The 15862-nt window shown below is 35.6% G+C and overlaps 1 protein-coding gene across 5 annotated transcripts in view; it reads left to right on the top strand.

Moving 5' to 3' along the window:
* The window catches only part of LOC116717212 (CUB and sushi domain-containing protein 3-like), a 247843-nt gene that overhangs the window by 184291 nt on the left and 47690 nt on the right, over positions 1-15862 (top strand). For all 5 annotated transcript variants that reach the window (XM_032558427.1, XM_032558431.1, XM_032558430.1 and 2 more), the window contains 4 exons: positions 2347-2520; positions 3128-3301; positions 6391-6576; positions 9587-9760. In XM_032558427.1, the coding sequence (XP_032414318.1) occupies positions 2347-2520; positions 3128-3301; positions 6391-6576; positions 9587-9760 (708 nt within the window). The remainder of the gene's footprint in view (positions 1-2346; positions 2521-3127; positions 3302-6390; positions 6577-9586; positions 9761-15862) is intronic.

The raw sequence follows: 15862 nt of genomic DNA, 5'->3' as shown, positions 1-15862 counted from the left end.
TTTGATTGGAAACAAAAACTAGAATAGAAACAGATGGGGAAGCAGTAGGTGGATATAATTGCCTCTGTTGCTAGTGTATATGGCCAGTGTCAATAAAAACTCTGGAAGATGTGAAGATGTTTTATGGTCCACTATTGACTTCACATTTGCTCTGAATGAGGCCTCTGCTACACTTCAAACCGTTACAGAGCCTGCAGAGAAAATAATGAAAGCTTTGTGTTCCAAATGTTCAAGGACCTTTAGCAATTACCTGCAGAGAATTAGATTATATTACCATATAGACAGCATTAATGTTTGTGAAGTTTATGATATATAGTAACAGTCTCTCTGAATTTGTGGAACGTCATCCAAGATGTTCTGACAAAATTTACCTCAGTAAGTATTTAAACAGGAAAACATGCCACTGCTTTGCATGCCAAAGCAGTCCTAGCTTTTTCTGTTTTTCTCAAGTTACAGCAACTCATTTCTATGAATATTATTATTGGGATTTTGTTTGATGGTCCAACACAAAGGAGTACATACTGCTTAAGTACAAAGAAAAGACACATAGTTGTCAATATTTGTTTTAATTAGAAGATGTCTCCAGATTTTTTCTTGAGAAATCTTCTAATTAGTAGAGATTTCTAGCCAATGTGTCATTTGAACTCAGTATAAAAATATTGTTCTATGAATACCTTAGAAGTTTGTTAGATAACATAAGTAAATAAAACAGCTTTAAGAAGACCATATAACACAACAGACACATTAGATATAAAGTTGTTGAGAAGTTCAAGGCAGGGTTAGGTTATAAAACAATATGCCAAGCTTTTAACAAATTGCAAAGCACTGTTTATTCTTCATCTGATGATAAAAAGATTGTGGCCCAATTAACATGACACTAATGGTATATACCAACATTAAGGCAAAGAAGATAGGCAAAAATGTTTAAATTGAGTCATACATTTGATGTTATTTATGAAAAACCACAGAGAAATCACTGCTGAAACCAAAGTCTTTTGCATTACTTTAAATAGAGTTGCTGCCGTACATGTTTTAATGCTGCTGCATAGTTGCTCGTGCAAAACTGGTAGAAACGTATCCTTCAAGTTGTAAGTGCAATTAAAAATTGTGTAAGAAGTATTGACCCCAGGGGTGGCGCGTCCTGAATACTAATGCACATAACATTTGTTATAATTTTAAAAATCATCTATCTTCAACTGAACAATTATAGTTATTTGTGCATCAATAAAATTCCAATAAATGGCGTTAGAACATGACATTATAATGGGGAAATAATTTGAAAAAATCTTAGGGTTATGAATTCTTTCTCAAAGCATTGTTCATAATTAGATTATCTGAATTCAATGTCATGTTGGAGCCGAGTGTTAAGATTTTCTGGACATTAGTGACATTAGTCGTCTTTGTAATTGTGTGGCACCATTTTTTTTTGCTTGGCTCAAGGTTTGATCAGTTCATTAAGAGTGAAGCACCTTTTGCTTGACTTGTAATCTGACTGGTGAGGTTAACATAGCTGAGCATCTTCTGGTAAAGTCGCCTACTTCAGCACTATCTTCACAGAATCTTGCTGCTCTCAATTGGAGTGTGATAATAAAATGCTCCACTGAATTTCTCTGTGCAGGAATGAATTAGGGAAATAAGGTTCTCCAGGTTTTAAGTGGCAGCAGAAATGTCACCAAGTGATCCCTCTTCTCTAAAACAAGAGGATTTATTGTGGCTGCAAGTAACATGATTATGTGCACAGGTGTTTTTTTTTTTTTTTTTGGAATTGCAGATGTGCACCTTTCTTTGTGTTGTAGATTGGACAACTAAAGCCAAAGCCAGTGTAAATTTCGATTTAACATTTCAGAAATAATGAGCTCAAATATGTGTTCCAAATACAATACATGTTATGACTAAACTAATTTAACCTGTCTGCATTAAAATTCATAGACCTTTTAAAAACATGCCCCCTCATTTCATTTTCTTTCATTGTTGTCAAAACTGTATTTAAATGTTAAAGTGCAATCAAAATTGTGTGTATCCTTCAGCTGCCGTCTATTAGTAGCAAAGCCACAAAAACTAATTGTTCTCACTGTTAGAAAGCCAAATTGAATCAGTTCACTACATGAATGACCGAGTGCAATTGCATTTGTTGTTTTCAAACTAATTTTATTTCCTGGCAAAAGGTGCACCACCTCATTAGTGTACATTTTTGTTATATATCACAAATGCCACAATCTAAGTAATTTATTTTTTCTTTCATAGGAAATGTCCTATTTGTGAAAAAGAAAGCCATAAATTGAGAGAGAAAAATAACAATGAGCAGGAACAAAGGGTAATGGGCTATTTTTCTTTACTCTTCTACAGCTGGTCACTGTGGCATCCCAGAGCAGATTGTGAATGGCCAGGTTATTGGGGAAAATTTTGGCTACAGAGACACAGTGGTTTACCAATGCAACCCCGGGTTCAGGCTTATTGGCTCCTCGGTTCGCATCTGTCAGCAGGATCACAACTGGTCTGGACATCTCCCAGTTTGTATATGTAAGTACATTATTGGCACTTCTTTCTCGTAATGGCTGACTCCCCGACTGTGAGTGTGTGGGTCCATAAGTTTTTATGTTTATTTCAGAAAGAATTTAGAAACTGATGATACAATGTATATTTATAGGTTTAAAAATAGGAGATTTTTTTGTCAAGATCCACTTGTTTTGGGTTTGATTCCTGATCTCTGGTATTTCATTGCCTTGATCCGCCAATATATATTATAAGTGATTTAGACCACTCCTCTGGAACGATGACATATCACCAACTGATTTTTCTGTGTATATCACATTTTTTTTTGTGTATTTCTTTTTTTACCCCAAGATCTTCTATTTTTGCTCGGAAGACTCTACAATTAGTAGCCAAAATGTGAACATTTAATGTAAATTTCAGCATAATCATATTTTTAGTGCGGTGAAATTTTCCATATTAGTTGTTCATGACTTGAATTCTTATTCCCTCATTACCCTCTGAGTTTAATTATAAGTACAGTGACAGTTGGCAAATTGTGACCTCAATCATGGCAAGTTGCTCCTTTGCTACATTTTATCTTTGTTTTTTATTTTTTATTTCCAACACGTACCTTTTTTGGTGTTTCTCAACTCAGCTGTGACTTGCGGCCACCCTGGCAGCCCTATTTATGGCCGCACCACAGGCGATGGCTTCAACTACAATGATGTTGTGCGCTTTGCCTGCAACAAAGGCTACACCCTGGAGGGACCCTCTACAGCTCAATGCCAGGCAAACCGCCAGTGGAGCCATCAGCCTCCGACATGCAGAGGTAAGGTCCTCGCCATGGAGTGCCTGCTGAATTTATAAATACCTGCTAGTCTGACAGCATTTAGGTACCAGAGGGACACGTTTGCACTTTGATAGTTGAACTCTGCCTTCTTCTATATCTGCTGTTGGCGTTGAATGTATTGTTTGTGGATGTAAAAAAAAAAAACACAGACTCAATCTGAGAACATATGTGAAGGGTTTTGAGTAATTAGATGCAGCTTTAAACAGCTTATTTACTATCAGAAATTGAGCATATTCAAAGAGCAGACTATTACATCTACTAAAGCTGTTTTTTTTTTTCCCTTGGATTTCTTTCCATAACAAAGGGCATTTTTTATCTACTGCTTCTCTATTTATGTAAGGCTAACCAAAAGGAAAGCAGGTAGCTGCCAGATAACAGAAATAGGATCCAGGCTGGAGCAAGCGCTAGAGCAGAATGAGAAAGTCTTTCCAGGTCTTCTGGGATTATTCTGTTATCTGAATCTAGAGTAGCCAAAAAAATGATACATCCTCCAGATGTGTCAAAATCATTCACAAATCAGTAGACAGCGACTTGTTGCTTACTCTGACATAGCAACAAATAGGTATTTGACTACATAATAAAGTTGTACTGAATACTTACAATATGCATGATCTTAAACCTTATTTTTTCAACAGATTATCATGCAACAAATGAAGCCACAGCATCAAAACTGAAAAATATTAGTAATCATAGCAGATTGTATGAAAATTTATTATCATTCCAGCTATTTGTTCAACAGTTCTTTTTTTGTAAAATGGTATAAAAATTAATCTAGACAGTTTTATGTGTATGGGTGTTTTTGCCTCAACATTCCAGAGAACAGTCCTTATTTTTACATGGATGTAGCATAAATGTACTGCACATAAACTTAGCACTAGGATTATGCCACAAACACATGAGATTCAGATGATGTAGTCCTGATGGTTCTTTTTATACAAAATCACCCATTAAATTATTAGAGGGACATTCATTGATGCTCTGAAGTGTAATTTCTTAACATGCCAATTTTACATAGCTAACGTATTATATATGAACATGAATCAATATACAGTATATGGGATTCAGTATAGCAGTGATTTAATAGGTTTGTGTATCAGGAACTTGTAAAGCAGAGATTGGACAGGGCAGATAATTCATCCAGACAATTAAATCCTATTGACGTTGGTTTTGTTGGAATTTATACTTTAAGACATTTAGTTCTTTTTCATGTGAATACGACTGCAAAGATGGATTCGATAAAGGATATGAAACTGTCGTGTACCTTTGTCAAAATATGTTCGCAGAAATATGTTTTCCCATGAAGCCAAGATGACACTCATTTTTACTTAAGAAGAATAATTTGTGGAATAATTTCACCTTCATCTAATTTCAGCTGAACCACCTTGTCAGTAATGACGTCTTGGAGGCTTCTTCTGCATTTAAAATAGTTGCTTTTGTCTGACAGTAGACAATATATGTTAATTTGGTTTTCATGAAGCAGCATGAGAATCTATTATTATCAAAGGTGCCAAATATAGCCCATGCTTACTTTTCATTCTGTTCATTAAATAAAGAAAAAGCCACTGTTTAGGTCATGTGGACAGTTTTATTTTTAACTCGCAAGCTTGCTGACAGATAACACTTATGCAAATTAGGATCCAAGCAAAGGATGCAATGTGAACAGTTTCCAGGAAATATCCCTGGTGAAATGTGTGAAGGGATTTAGGCAGAATGCCACATTACTATTTTTCACTTAATGTTTTGTTAAAGAGAAATTATTCCTGACAAATGGCTGTTTCATAGCAGCTTGATATAAGCAGGGTGCACTAATAACAGAGATACATCTATCATACTAAATTGATCACATAAATGACTAAAAAGCACATATTACAGTATACATGTTTATGAATTAAGTATTAACAGCATTAGTATATTGAATAATCTCTTAGGCCAATTAATAAAGCTTTTTGTGTGTCTGGATGTGTGAAAACGAGAGTTTGTACGTTCTGTTTTCTTAAATTATACACAATGGCAGACCTCCCCCTCTAAAAGCTCTGCCAGGCAAATGGCCTCTCTGTACTGGTTCGCCCTAATTGAAATTATGCAATATGCATGCATTTAGGGGAAATCCTGCCTATGTTTATGTTTATATATGTAAATTACAGCCAGAGTCAATTACAGTCCTCGAGACCAGAAACGTTTGCATTACACATATTTGGAAAAAATTCAATAAATAAATGAAGGACTGTCCACTAAAAGCTGTTGGTAGTTTTGTTGCTGAAGAAGAAAAAATAAAATTAAGTAAAACAGCCTGCTCCATGCCTGACTTTACAAAAGCTGTGGAGAGAAGTCACATGTTTGAATGAATCATTAAAACCTCTTGATACATCTAAGCAAAACAGATATTTTCAATGTGATTCCTTCCTTATAAAGTCAAATGTTCTTTTAGTTTTGAGGAGTACTTAATCAAGTCATTATTATTCATATAAAAATATGTACATATAAACAGAAAAATATGTGTCTATTTTTTTTTGTTAACGTCTGCATTTGTTGTTTCTGGCTCAGAAGAGAAAAACTACTATAGGTACACATTGCTTGCATGCTGTGGACTTGACAAGGGTGTTTGCTCCTGCATATATTTGATGCACTCAGCTTTTTAAGTTTAGTACAGAAATGAACCAAACAGTGTGAGTAAAACAACTGAGATTGCACTGCCTTGTGAATTCACCCCTCGACTTCTTGATTGTCCGTTTGCATTCGCAGTGAGCACCATATGCTTCTCTGTGCTATTGCAACAACATAGTTATGGAAACAGTTTATTACATAACAGCACATCTGATAAAGTAGTCCTGCATTTATTATATGATCCATGAAAAGAAAGACGATGTACAAGCAAAATAGTTCTAGGTTTTTCCTCTGTACATTTATTTTGGTGGAAATATGTTTTCACCAAAAAGATAATTGTTTTTTTGGGAGGATTTTTTCTTGCTGGGTTTTTAGGATTTTTTTTTTCTGAACATGTTTAGGCTAAACAAGAAATTCTGAAGTTTGTAAGGGTTTTAATGTCATGTATTTCTTTTTCTCCACAGTGGTTAACTGCACAGATCCCGGCATTCCTGCTAACTCTATCCGAGAAAGTAAAATTGAGCATGGGAACTTTACATTTGGCAGTGTCGTGTTCTATGACTGCAACCCCGGATATTACCTGTTCGGCTCATCCGTGCTCACCTGCCAGCCAATGGGCCACTGGGACAAACCTCTCCCAGAATGCATTGGTAAAATGGACATTTCTTTCCAATACACTAATGGGACATTTATATATTAGTGTTTGTAATTAGATAGGTTAAGCAGATAGAACTAAAACATTTTATCCCCGTCCTTGTTCTATTAACTTTTGCTTCCAGTTTTAAAGGTAAAAGTTTATAAGTCCTCCACTTGGTAATATCTGTTTAAACCTTTGAATCAGTTCTTATTATGCTTCTCCAAAGCTAAACACTAAACTTAAATCAACTTTGCAGTGTGAACTTCAACGTTTTTCTTGCTGTGTAATTCTGCACCCACCTCCTGGGTTATTATGCATTCTGTTAGTGCTGGAGTCTACCAACAATAATCACCTATTTCTATTGAAATTATCTGAAGTATAGCTCTACATTTTCCACACAGGCTGAAAAAGCACTTAATTTCATGGTAGAGAGACGAAGCTCATCATTTATTTTATCAAATCAAATCCTAATTAAAGAGGCACGCAGAAGTGTCTATCACGTGTTTTGAAACTTGCTTCAGGCATCATTGACAATTCGGTTATGGTTAGAGTATGCTCAATTATAGAAACTTACTTCGCATTAGGACGACTCAGACCAAAGGCAAACAAGCACAGAAAGTAGAAAAATTATATAATTTGTTTATTTTTTAAACAAAGCTGTAAATAAAGAAAAAGCTTACATTTTACAATAACTTTTCAAGTTATCGGTGTTGTGTATTTTGCCATCTGTATTGCTTGGCATTTTATAAACAATCCTGATATATTTTTTCTGCTTTCCATGTTCAGACAAATTAAAGTCGGTATTAAAATGAACAGTAGACTCCCCTCTTACCTCAATTATTCCCACATCTCACTTACCCCCAAAAAAGAAATAAATCTGAACTGAGATATTAGCAAATCCCGTAAGCTTGCTGATGCACAGGTAAGCAGATACAAGTAAGTGCACAGGACATATTTCAATCATTGAATAAATCATTCAATCATTGATCAATATCAGTGCATTACTGGAAAATCAGAGCAATTCATTTCTAAGAAGACCAAATAGCTGGAGACAAACACATATAGCCAGGTAAGCAGTAGACACAACCTCAAGTATGGAAAATCCAGTTACTTTTAATGTTTGGCACCTATTAACTATGCATTCCATCTCCATCTCCACCTTTCCACTGGTACGTGGAGTCGACAGCTATACAGACTTTCATGCAGCTTGTTATATTGCAAAACAACCGAAACAAATAAATTTATTTAATAAACAACTAAGAAAAACCAAAAGATCAAGGTGACTGCAGTAGATGATGCACTGTTTCAGTTTCTTCTTCTTGAAAGAAAAAATCTGATAGATACTACAATAAAGCGACAAGTCTCAGCTTTGATGTCACTGTCTTAGTGCAAAAGAACTGAGGTTGACACTGCTGTCTGAACACAAATAGTAGTACTTAATTTGAAATGAGTTTGTTTCCCCTTAAGAAGCTGTGTGTAGTCTCAACTGAGATGGTGTTTGGTTATTCTTGAGCATTAAAAATCCTCAAGAGAAATACGTTTGCCTTATCAATCTATTGAAAACCATTTGCTCACTCACATTATGACCATAATGTAGCAGGAGTTCATGTAAATCTCTATGAGTCTGATGCCGGTTTGTGGTTAAACTAAACCAAATAAATCAATGAAACAGTCAGATGTAGTGAACTAAAGCAAAGTGCTTACAACAAGCAGATCTGGTTATTATTATTTCATACAAGTATAAAGGAACAAACACATAAACGTTGATGGACTGAAAGTTGCCGACATGACAGTCAGAAAACTTTTCAGGACAGATATCAGCTGAATTTAAGTCTGACTGAGCAATGTTAAACATGTTTTTTATTAACAAGGTGGTGATAAGATCTTAGGGATTTTATAGCTGCTAAGGATTTTCCCCCGAAATGTAAGATGTCCTAAATGTGTCTGATAGTGTGTACAATGGGTTGCAAAAGTAATTTTTCTACATCTTGCCACAATACCAACTCAAACTTTATTTTATTAGAATCTGGCCTTTATGGAAGAGTTGCAAAAAAACTAAAGTCAGAAAGAAAGCTTTGCTAAATTCCATTCATATTTTGTCAGAAGAATACATCCAAGCAGAGAAGTAATGGAAGGACTTGGATTAAAGCATATTTGCATTTTAGAATGGCCCAGTCAATTTGTAGTCAATTTGTAGCATGACTTGAAAACTGATACCCTGAAGCTCTCAGTAAAAAAAAGAAACTGAGCTTGGGATGTTTTCCAAAAACAAATGGGCAAAAATATTCATATAAAGATATGCTTTTAATTGTAATTACTTGTAATTGTAGCAAAAGGTAGTTCTATCAAGGTTTGATGCAGGTGGTGACTGAATAGAAATGCACCACCATTTTTGATCAATTGAATAGATTTTTAATTTGTAGAAAATGTTTCTCTGCTCTACACAAATCTGTGTGACAAAATGTGACATTTCAAATTTGAAAGGTTTGAATCATTTTGCAGAGCACCGTAATTGTCATCTGCTTATGAAGATAAAACCTTCAGCATCACATTTTGCTCTTACCACATGTCCCTGACAGTAATGTAACCCTATGCAAATTAAAAGTTTTACTTGACAATGTAATGACCCATCCAGGTGTTCTTTATATGATTTACCTGAAATGAAGGGCCATAGGAACAGCACTCTTTAATGTCCGAAGAACTTACAGTGTGAACTATAAAATCTGATAGTCTCATGAATGTATGCTCAAATTACTCTATTTAAGTAACTCTGAATCTAATTCACAATTCAAAGCAGAGGGATACTTGCTAAATGTAACAGAACTTCCCTGAGCAATACTGTATCATTCTCTGTGCTGTAAGATGGGGTAAAAATGTTGTCAATATTAAGTTTTTTTGTATTCTTCCTTCCATAGAAAATGTTGTAGGGGTGTGTGAGGGCGTGCGGGCGCGTGTGTGTGTGTGTCTTTCTACAAATAAACAGGATTTATTAAGTTAGTCCTTCTGCTGCTCCCCTCATGCAGAGGTTGATTGCGGGCACCCAGGCACGCCACCCCACGCAGTGATCACTGGAGAGAAGTTTACGTTTGGCTCCAGAGTGCGCTACTCCTGTCGCGACGACCGTCAGCTCATCGGAGATTCATCGCTTACCTGCCAGCTGAACGGACACTGGAGCGGCCCACTGCCCCACTGCTCAGGTACACTGTACCACACAAACATTTTGTGGTATTTTACACCCATTACAAATTCTGTTCTTTTTTTCCCCCCCATTGAACAAAATGTCAATTGTAATTCTTATTCTGACTGACTGCACTAGTAGCTGACACAAAAAAGTACAAATGGCTCATTTCATTTCTCATTCAGTCTCTAAAAATGAGAAGAAAACAAGTTATTGAATGAATGTGCAGCAGAGAATTTCCATACTGCCTGAAAGATGGTGACATCTGCAGTCAGCAGTCTAATATTTTAAAAACCACAGCTAGAATTGAATACATATAATAACCTAAGCACACATATTTAAGAAAACCCATTCACAAAACTCACGACAACTTATATTGTTCTGTACAAGAAATGTTGTCAAGCAACTGTGTACTTTGTTATATAAAGTACTATATAACCCCATATTCTACAGGAGTGGTAGTGTACACCCACTTCCAACAATGAATCGATTTTTTATAGCCGCTGTATAATATTCAGCAGTGGGCTACTGGTGACCTGCTCCTCTCTGCTTCTCAATTGGTAGAAGTCCTAATTGCTATGTAGTTCCTGCGTAGGTTTAGGCTCTATATTTGCACCGGCTCTCATTGCTTCAAGTAAACTGAAATAATAAAGTAGAGTAATACTCATAGTCATTACTCATGCAATGAACAGGCTGCTTAGAAAATAATACAAAGTGTTCATTTCAAATCTCTCATTCCTAATATCTGAAAATACAATGTATAGAACTATATATTTGACAAATTACAATTCACTCCTGACCACCTTTTGAATGTTAATTAAACCAAATAACAATGAAACGCATTTGACTCTTGTCATTATTATAATTTTAAATAAATTACTAGAGAATAAAAGATTGCAACTGATTATTTTTGGCCGAGTCTATCAAAATGGACAACAAAAAAGTCTAACGCAAACTCTGTTTATAATTAAATTTTACAGTACTAAATTGTATAGTACAAGTTGTACTTAAAGCTGACAAAGTAAAAGTTTACATTATTTAAATAGTAAGTGTTTATTAGCCATTTTTGCAAGTCATATGCACATTAGATGCATTGGCCACGTACAGCATAGCTTCATTAATTTAAAATGAAGTGCTAGCAAATCACTTTAACCTTGTTCATAACCTAAAATATTTGCTGATACAAATCAAAATGCCATTCATGTATGAATGGAAACCAAAGTGATATCACTGGTATGAGACTAAACTGACCCTAACTTGGTTTAGTCATCTGACTGAAATGTGGAACTATTTTGCTGCTAACTTGATCTTCTATTCATGTTGTACTTTTTTTAAAAGCTAAATCCAGATTGTCTCCCTTCAACTGTAAAGATTGCATTGTAATACTGTCTAGCTTTTTTCAGGAAACTGTTCCTTTACTGACATAACACCCCTAAAAGGCACCAAAATTAAGTCACAACTTGGCAGTGTTGACAAACACTACTACAATATGAAGCCCACTTACAATATTGAAAGGATTTCTTGGCATTATTAGAAAGAAATTCGAGCTCCAAAGAAACCGTGCCAATTTAATACCATCAAATGCTGCACAATAGACTTTTCTACCCTTTTTTTAAAGACTCTCTTCTGTCTGAAAATATTTGACCTTTTGCTATTCACAAGCTCACTGTCTACTCTAAAAGGTTTTTAACATTTTCGAACTGGCACTCCTGTGGTTTGTCTGATGCCGCTGCATTTGGCTGAATGAAAACGACCCAAGATGGTGAGCCAGTGCCAAACAGGAGCTACAGACCTTTATTCTTCAGTGATTCAGTCAAAGGGAGTCTTCATCTTAAAAGAATTATGGATAAGGGATCCTTTTAAAGTTGAATCTAAGTTAGCTGAAGAGGACCCTTTGCAAGTATAAATCATTTGAAGTCAACTCCATAACCATAAACATTTTAAGTTCCAGTTTTTCCATTTGACATTTTTTAAAGTAAGAAAAAGGGTCTTGTAATATTTAGCTCCCAACCTACAGCTTACCTCCACTCCTCTAGCCCTCCCATGCTCTTCCCCCTCATCACACTTAAACAATCGTGACCATGAAAGTAGATCTTTTTATCTGAATCTTCACTTGGTTTGTTAAACTAACTGACCCAGAAGTAATGTTTGTAAGCAGACTTGAGTGGTAGTTATTCTCTCTTTGTCAAAGGGCAGTTCAATTTCTCTTCTCACTTTGGATGTTTTGGATTTACACAAGCAGTTTGAAAGTAGAGGATCTTAAGACGCTAAGGAAATATACTTGATTGTATCGGTCCGAATCTGTCTTACTGTCAGAGCTGTCCTCACATTTCTTGCTGGGCTGTGACAGCAGCGACAGAATCATGGGTGCCAAAGACTCATTAGCGTCACCGGGAAGCAAAGTTTGGCCTGTGTGATTCTGTCCCACCAAAGACTTACAGTGGTAAAAGTTGCTGAGTACTGTATTCTGGCTGTAATAGAAAGGCGCTTTGTCTCATGTAAAATTTCTACATGAGACAAAGCAGTTCTATTGACTGTTCTTCTATTCTCTAACCTGTTTGTTCCATGTAGGATATCATATTTTAAAAGCATGGAAGTAATGTTTTGTAAGAAAGTCCGAGTGCCTAACATTTGCGTGGATTACTTTGACATTTACCTTCCTATTTTGATATTATCCTACAGTAGGTACATCCTATCAGGATAACCGTTTTTCCAAATGGCAGACTGATGGTTTACAGTGTTGACTTGGCCTCCCACAGCTCAGTCTAATCATATATCTAAGGGACAGATGAGAGATAGTGGTCCACTGGAAATATTTTCATCCTTTTAATCTGCAGGAGTGTCAGAGCTCCAGAATGAAACCAACTTGCTCTCTGACTAAAGGTTTATTCACATCTGACACATTTGGTCTGCTTTAAAAGGGGTCTATTATAGGAAATTTACTTTTAGCAAGTTTTTGACTTAGCATTCATAAACCGCTGCTGCGTCTTTGGTGGTTGTGTGAGAGGCACAACTTTGTCTGCTTCTTATGCACATCTGTTTGCAGCTATTTTAAGTTTTGCAAAAAAAAAAGAAAAAGTAATGAACATGTTTAGAATGCCCTATAGACCTATCCTAACTTGTTCAAGGAAGCATAATAAACTCCCTATGCTGAATTTGTTCATATTTAGCAGAGATTAGTGAGACTCCAGTCAGGGGACTTCTTGACAAAACCACCAAAATGGTTTTTGAACAAGATCTTATGCCTGAAGTGGTCTGGTGACGATTTGCACTTCATCAAAAGTGCAAACCAGCAGTGAAGGTCTGCTAGTTTCAGACAAACAAGAACTTTTTAACTTCAGTCAAGTTCATTGCTGTCAAGCCTATTCAGCTAATTTATAATTTTTTTGCATTTTTTGAATTTGTCACTGCTCAATTTGTCCTTGTACAATTCACATTTCAACTTCATTTGTGCATGCGCTGAAAGAACTGCTTTCACAAGGAAAGTCTCCTTGTGAAAGTTCAATAATCTCAATAATGTGCTCTGTTGACATTGCAGGCTGTCATCAACTGCTAACATTTTTGTTCAGGTAATAAATGAAAGAACTTATTGAAATTTGTTAACCTTAGTAGCACTGTGTAAAAGACAAAACCATTATTCATTTAAAATGTTGCAGTCATTAAACTCCAGTAAAAGTGACATCTTTAGCGCATTTGTCTCACGTTATGGTGTCCGTAGAGTAAAATTAATGCACATTTCTTCAGAATGTAATGGATTTTTTGGTAAGAAGTGTAGATGAAGCAGAGCTGCTTGCGTTTTTTTTTTTTTTTTGTCTTTTTAATCACCCATCACTTACGTTAAGAAAGGGCTCCCATTATTAAGAAGATTAGATCAACATCCTGCTGTTTTGACAGATGAGTCCTTCTTATAATGATGATGAGCAATTCTGAATCTTATCTCTCTCTGTCATTCATTCTGAGCCATGTGCCAACATAGCCCTACTGCAGCCAGCTGTCTTATGAGACAGAGCAGCTCATGTGCTTTTACATTAAGCATTCAACATGTCTAAAAAACAAACAGATTTGATACGTTTCATTAATTGTGTTCAGAAATTTATCAACTGTTTATTTTAAACCAAATTAATGTATTGACTTTGTTCTAAAGCATTGAAACAGCCGATGAGAAATAACTGTTTATACAACGAATGCACTGAGGACATTTATAGTTAATAATTATTTAACTTAGGATAATTTGCATAATTTGTTACACAGTTGCAAATTAACTCTGCATCAAACTGAACATTTTAATCAATGTTGAATGTGAATGCATCATCTTTAGAGATTATACCACATCAGCACTTGTGATTAACTAGGAAATCTGCAGCATATGATGGAGAGAAGATGCCACTGTAAATCACCTGCTTGCCACTAAAAGACGTAATGGATTCACTCTTGGCAGTAAACATCTGTTACAGTTATAGCAGAAACTGGAGCCACAACACAGCTGGAGCTCATCTGTTGCTTACAAAATAAAAAGATGTGGTGCTAAACACATTTGTTCAAAGAAGTTAGTGCAAGTATTCATTTTCGCACATAGTTTTCATCATTCTTTAAGATGGCCAAAGAACAGGAAGTAGACCTTTCTCTACTTCAAGTGTTTTGAACAAGTGTTCAAGTGGAAAGTGAACAAAACAAGTGTTTTGTTGCACTTTCTCTCTTTTTTTTACCACTTCTACAATTTTATCTGCGTTTATCTGTATTTTATCATTGTCATGCAATAATATGCAAAAGACTTTAGCAGGGCTCCTGTAATCTATTAAAGTGAGTATAAAGGATAAAGTTTTTAACTTTGTTTCTTTCTTTTCTTCCTTTGTAAATTACATTACACTTGTCAAAATGCAAGTTCATATACTGGTACCTAAGTGCTTAAATTGTTTTTCCCATTTTGTCACATTACAAATGACAGTAGCAGTTTTTGGGGTGGGTTTATGAACAAAAACAAGGCACTGCAAAGTTGTGAAGTAGAAGAAGGATCCACAATTTAAGATTTTTTTTTTGACAATTAAAAATCAGAAAAATGTGGTAGAATGTTGGGATTTAAACTCTGCAAATGAAGCTTATCTGCCTTTCTTTCTTCCTTCCCTTCCTCTTTCCTTTTAGAGAATATTAATTAACAAAATGACATATGCAGTGCAGGAATTAAGTCTGGGGAAGATTTAAAGAAGAACAGGGTTATGAAACAATCTACCTAGTGTAGCCCATCATCTGAAAATGGGGAAAATTGTAACATTGCTGCAAACCTGCCAAGACATTGCTATCCACCTTATCTGATAGGCCAGGCAAGGAGGGCATCAATTTACAGAAGAGTATCAAGTAGAAAGCTCTTGGTGAAAGCATTTCATTAAAAGTGCTGATTGCAGTTTGCCACTAGTCATGTTGAAGACACAAAAACCCTGTGGAACATGGTAACTTTATCTTTGACTCTACATAGAAAACAAAAAAATGGCATATGTATTTGAAAAATACTTCCGGATAGTGTATTCACATAGAGCACACCATCTTGACCAATTTTGACCTATAACACAGTGCATTGGTGACATTTTCTTTCATATGGACTTGGAATGAGTTCAGAGTTCATGAGAAGTAGATGGAGCTAAATAAGGGAAAATTCTGGAACAAAGCCTGATAGAGGCTACAAATAACGTGAAGCTTGGGCCAAGGTTCTCCTTCTAACAAGACATTGACCACTAACATACAAGCAGAGATGCAATTTAATGTTTTAGACCAAACCTTTTCATGTGCTTACATGGCTCAAAGTCCAGACCCAAACCTGTTGTTAATTTTTGGCAGAAAACCTGCAAGATGCTAAAAAGCATTTGGAAACACTAAGACTCCTTCTACTTCACATTTGAATGCCCATTTGGTGTTGGTCCATCAAATAAAGTACAATATTCTATCCTGTGACTATAAGGCAAGAAAAGTGCAAAAAAGAGTTTGACTTATAAGTATGTTAACACTTTATATCAAGGCTAGACATTTTGAAAATGGCACAGTATAATTCAGTAGTAACAACACAAAACAATAGGACTCTGAATTCCTCAGAGATCCAACCTGGCATCAGCAGCAGCTCTCATCCATTCAG

Source organism: Xiphophorus hellerii, chromosome 3 (assembly GCF_003331165.1).
Source record: "Xiphophorus hellerii strain 12219 chromosome 3, Xiphophorus_hellerii-4.1, whole genome shotgun sequence".
NCBI classification, from domain to species: domain Eukaryota; kingdom Metazoa; phylum Chordata; class Actinopteri; order Cyprinodontiformes; family Poeciliidae; genus Xiphophorus; species Xiphophorus hellerii.
The sequence above is the reverse complement of the archived record's forward strand: the minus strand, read 5'-3'. Positions and strand labels throughout refer to the sequence as shown.